Source organism: Montipora foliosa, chromosome 13, assembly GCF_036669935.1.
Source record: "Montipora foliosa isolate CH-2021 chromosome 13, ASM3666993v2, whole genome shotgun sequence".
Classification (NCBI taxonomy): domain Eukaryota; kingdom Metazoa; phylum Cnidaria; class Anthozoa; order Scleractinia; family Acroporidae; genus Montipora; species Montipora foliosa.
This window is the reverse complement of record NC_090881.1, coordinates 42,292,200-42,297,199: the sequence shown is the minus strand read 5'-3', so window position 1 is coordinate 42,297,199 and position 5,000 is coordinate 42,292,200. Positions and strand designations below refer to the sequence as shown.

At 38.1% G+C, this 5,000-nt stretch overlaps 1 protein-coding gene across 3 annotated transcripts in view; it reads left to right on the top strand.

Annotated features, from left to right (window-relative positions):
* Positions 1–5,000, top strand: part of LOC137982329 (hemicentin-1-like) — a 59,841-nt gene that overhangs the window by 53,678 nt on the left and 1,163 nt on the right. For 2 of the 3 annotated variants that reach the window (XM_068829408.1, XM_068829407.1), the window contains exons 24-25: positions 1,710–2,094; positions 3,025–5,000. The exon at positions 3,025–5,000 is cut by the window's right edge and continues 1,163 nt beyond it. In XM_068829408.1, the coding sequence (XP_068685509.1) occupies positions 1,710–2,078 (369 nt within the window). In that variant the 3' untranslated portion in view covers positions 2,079–2,094; positions 3,025–5,000. The remainder of the gene's footprint in view (positions 1–1,709; positions 2,095–3,024) is intronic. The other variant, XM_068829409.1, reaches the window with a different exon arrangement.

Genomic DNA, 5,000 nt, shown 5'->3' with positions numbered 1-5,000 from the left:
AGGAAGAAAAGCCAAGAGAAGAACACCAAGTCTTTTACAAACTGAAGGTGGAAGTAACCAAAGTCAAGAAGAAATTCGAAATCCTCCTTTTAGCATTAAAAATTGAGTGACTGTGCAAAACCCACGGAACTTGAACTTGAGGCGTTGGCACTTGTAAACTAAACCACCATGATAACGATGAGCAACTTACAGACCTTATTCATAAATGGCGGTCAATTTATAATTCTTTTGTCCAAGTGCAAATTAGCCTACCAAGCCTCGATACCATACATTGAATTGAAAAGAATTCTTGCTCTAAAATGAGGCTTGGTAGGCTAATTTGCAATTGGACAAAAGAATTATAAATGTACCGCCATTTATGAATAAGGTCTATACCAGTGCACGTTATTTCACTTAACCGCTCTAAAAACGATTTAAATCATAACATATCCTCTTGAATATTTTATAAAAAATGTGTCAATGAAAAAGAAGTATATTATTTAATGGAGCATTACTCACATGAGTGAAAAAATCGACTAAACTTGGAGAGAATTAAACACGATAAGTGGCTGCTTAAAATGAGAATAAAATCATACGCTTTGTTCTTGTGCGTTTCTAATTCTTTCTGATCTTTTTCTCGGTTAGTGTTTGTTTGTGTGCTTCTTGCAGCGTTGAGTTCAGCTTTAGGTGCTATTCTTTTACGGTACCGAATCTGGGGAAAGACGTCACCTTTTAATGACAAATTTATGGAAGCATAGAATTTTCTAGATGTTGTTTGACCTGTGTTATCTCGTAGAAAAACTGGCGAGAAGACACACTGTAGTTTCAAATGCCACCCTCACTATCACTGCAATGCCAATTGAGCATTAAGACAATTTTGAACTTCATTGTTCATCAAATATGAAATACTGCATTTACCTCTGTACCAAGTTTCTTGTCATTGGAAGCGACGTCTTGCAAGTACAGGTGATTTGAATTGCTTAGTTTTCTTACTGCGTGAAGAGGATTTGGCAAAGAAAAAAGTACCAACTTGATGATGCCATATCTATGTCCTAAGTGAAATCACCTCGGATTTCGTTTGGTACATTTTTTGTTAACGATAGTGCAGAATTTTGACAGCCTGTAACCTTTCACAAATGATATTCGATCATTTTTGAGAACAAATTTACAACAGTTACACACTTTATTGTCCTTTCATAAATTTGCGGAATCTGAAGTTCGTCTTTCAACCAACTGTTTTGCTTTCGTTTTTTACTACCGCACGTCATGTTAGACCGTTAACAAGAGAAACTAAGATGAATAAAAATACGCCAACCACAACGTTGGATGTGACCAGTGAACTCGTTTCCATTGGTGGTTTGGAACCAACCTATGGAGACGTAGATAACAATGACCAAATGCCCAATTGCTGGATGATGCACAAAAGAAGTCATTGAAGTTCCTTGGTTGTCATCCAACGTGGCGGTGATGACGTCACATGCAAACCAATTTATAGGGTGACTGAAAACTGTGGAAAAAACGAAACTGTCAGTTGATAGGAATTTGAACTGTTACAAGTTAATGAAAGGTGCAATCAAGTTTATGAAAAAGATGACGTCAAACCTAGTAATAGCAGCCAGAAGCATGCAAGCAACAGTTATCGTCCAAATTTTTCTAGATGATTACCCATGTTTCCCTTGCCCCTTCTGGGCGAGTGTCGTCATACATATTGAAATTTGTTCCATCAACAGAAAGCCCAACCCGGGGAAGGAACCTATGCGGACCTTGGGGATTTCCAGCAAACGCCAAGTAGCACAACAGTCCCTACTGGGCCTTTAAAAAGGGGCCCGAAATATGAAGAAACGCCCTATGCAGAGATAACGCAATTCTTACAGGGTCCTGTTGAACCAGAAAAGGAGGAAAGTCCTGAAGAGGTACCAGTTAACCTAGAGGGTCCTTTGGAGGAACCAGAAGATGACGTTAAAGACGATGCCTTGAATAACCTAAACGATGATGCACGTGACCAATCCAACGAACAGACCAATGCACAGAAATTGTATCCCAGTTTGAAAGAGGTTGACGGTGGAAATAAGCCCGCCCAATTCGAGGTCTCAATTTAATTTTCAAAAAACTATGGTAAGACATACTGCATGGTCGGTGCTACTTGAGATCTTTTGATACTTGTTGGTCTGGGTATCAAGTGCACTGAAACTGTGTTCTTGTTCTTCCCTCACTGATCTTCTAGTGGTTTTTCTCTTAGTATCTTAATTTCTCCAGTCCTCAGAAACTTATACTTGAAATTCCAGTTCCACCTGGTCTTCACAGAGGGTTCATAGTCATGGAAAATACTTAAAGGCCACGAGGTGGTCCCACACAATAGCCTCAATTTGACTGTATCGAATTAAAGAGAGGTACTTCGCCCGCATGACGAAAGAACTCGTTGTTTTGATAGCTCAACAGTTCCAGTGCTATACGAAGACGACACTTTTCTTTCCAGACCAGCCACAAACAGGTTTCATTGTGAACATTAATATTCATGGTTGTAGCCACATATAACATATAAATTGCAAGGGGATGCCACTCAGGTAAAAATATCATTTACCTGTTTACAGTCGGTAGTACAGAAGAGCAGCCCATCTGCCGTTGCACTCGTATCTTGCAGTCTGAGTAACTTGCAGTGCTGTTGAACCCTATGTTGTATGTTGACATGAATTTCCCTGAAAACTGCTACCTTGACAAAACCGGGTTTAGCACAGACCTTTCTCAAATTAACGTGCCTTAAGAGCAACCGCTATACTACCGACTATTTACAGTCGGTAGTACAGGAGAGCAGCCCACGTGATGTTGTGTTGCACTCGTATCCTGCAAAGAAACGGTCTGCGTAACTTGCAGTGCTGTTAAACCCTATGATGTATGTTGACATAGATTTCCCTTAAAACTGCTACCTTGACAAAACCGCGTTTCGCATAGACTTTCTCAAGGTTACGTGCCTCAAGAGCAACCTGTAATTTAAGTGATTATTAAGCGTCGTTTTTCTGTCCTGACGAGACTTGGTTTTTCTTGCAGGAAACCTGATTAATGAAGCCGAAGGAGAATTGTCCAATGTAACTGAAGGTGTAAAAACTCTTTGACCAAGTTCTCGTCAAATGTTTGTTATTGATAGAGCTTGCAGAAAAAAAAACATTCGCAAAAGTAAGAAATAATCATAATTTCCACTCCATGCATAAGAAATAACGATCAAGTTAACCTACGTGTTAGAGGAGCAAGTCTGCAGCTTCCTATAAGCTACGCGTACTTTTAAGCGATTAGGAAGTAGATCTTTTTTAGTGATTTTAGTTTGCATTAAATGCCTCTTTGCCTAGAGTGATTTTAACTGAGTGTCTATCGAGTTTGTATGTTGACCAAAACCAATCGTAACCCCCTCACAAGCGCTTCTCACTAGTGGCGTGGTAGGCTGCTTGGATTTCAGTCTTATTGATTCACATGAATCTCGTGTGAATCTCACTGTTGAAGAAAACTAATTGGTTTTGGTCTTAAATATGACACTTAAGTGAGAACCACTACAAATTTTGCGTAAAACTCACATTAATAGAGCTTTGCACAAGATTTTTCTTCATCTCGTAGGTAGAAAAATATACAGCACCAAGACAGAAATTTATTCCCTAAAGACAAGGTGATGTTTTTCATGTTAGCTGACATGAAACGTTATCCATCACCAAGGTTGCGAATGGTCAAAGTAATTGCTTGAGTTGCATTATCACTTTCTTCTGAGTCACCACATGTACAAATTATAATGAAAGGTTTTGAATGTCAGTTGTAAACAATATACGTAAGACTGTGTGGTGAGGAAGCCTAAAGGAGAAACGATTGGGATTTTCATATTTGATACAGCGTCCTTCAAAATTGGCGAGACCGTACTGAGTGGTAGTTGAATTGCCAAGCCTATTCACCCCGCGAAATCAACCTTTGTTGCGGCACTTCAGAATGACCATCACGATTTCATGTTCGTGCGTTTTATTTAACGAGTTTGATTCAAAACAGACTACTCAGTTGACTCATGAAAATGAAGACAAGTGAGTGGAATTATTTTAGTTGAAGAAATGCTCAGCGTATTATCTTCAACTTCTTACTAATAACTGATCTTTTTTGTTTTGTCTGTCTCGTCATTCAATGAATTTGGTTTATTTCCTTGTTTGTTTTTTGTTTTGTTTTTGTTTTTGTTTTCATTTTTGTAGTAGCTGTTATTAGTCCTCAAATTATATATGTAAACCAATCAGTTCGTTGGAGTGATAAGAGTAAGCTGTAGGGTTTTTACTTTTAAAATGGTAGCGACTTCTAAAGTGGACAATAAAATTGTCCACTTTTCGAATAAGTTGGACGAGAGAAAAGATTTCTTGAAGCTGAGTGCCTAGCACATATATCCATTTGCACTTAATTGTAGAATTTACTTATTAGAAGTGAAATTACGCTTAAGCTGAAAGGCCAGGTTCTTACGCCAAGCAAGTAAATACAATTTCATTTAATGGAAAGTTTATTTTGTCATCCTATTCATTTGCTGTTTTCAGCCAACATTTTGTCACTTTTTAGTTTTGTTGAACCTTTTTGCCAAACGTTCGTAATCTCGATAGGAAGGTATTTTTAGAAGTAGGATGAATACATATTTTTGCATAGGTGCCTTCTTTCCGCTTGGAGAGAAGTGTTGTGTTATTATCACAGTAATTGTTTTGTTAGAGACAAGTAAGCACGTATTTGTCCTCCAACGTTAGTAATAAAAGTGTGCTAAGAGAGACCTTAAGGGTCCCTTTCATCTGGTTTATAGAGGGTGGGTTTCCATAGTTGTTGAAGTAATGGGTTTTGCTACGTCACGGGTGAGCAGTATTTTTGAAATGAGATGGAAACAAGTCCAACATTTTACTTTCATTCTTTATCACACAACACAGGGCGATTGGATTTTTTTCTTAGTTCCTTCAACATCTTCTATCACTTAGGTAATAGTGCTATCAAATTTACTCAGATTTGTTTTCTTTTTTTTTTTCTTTTTT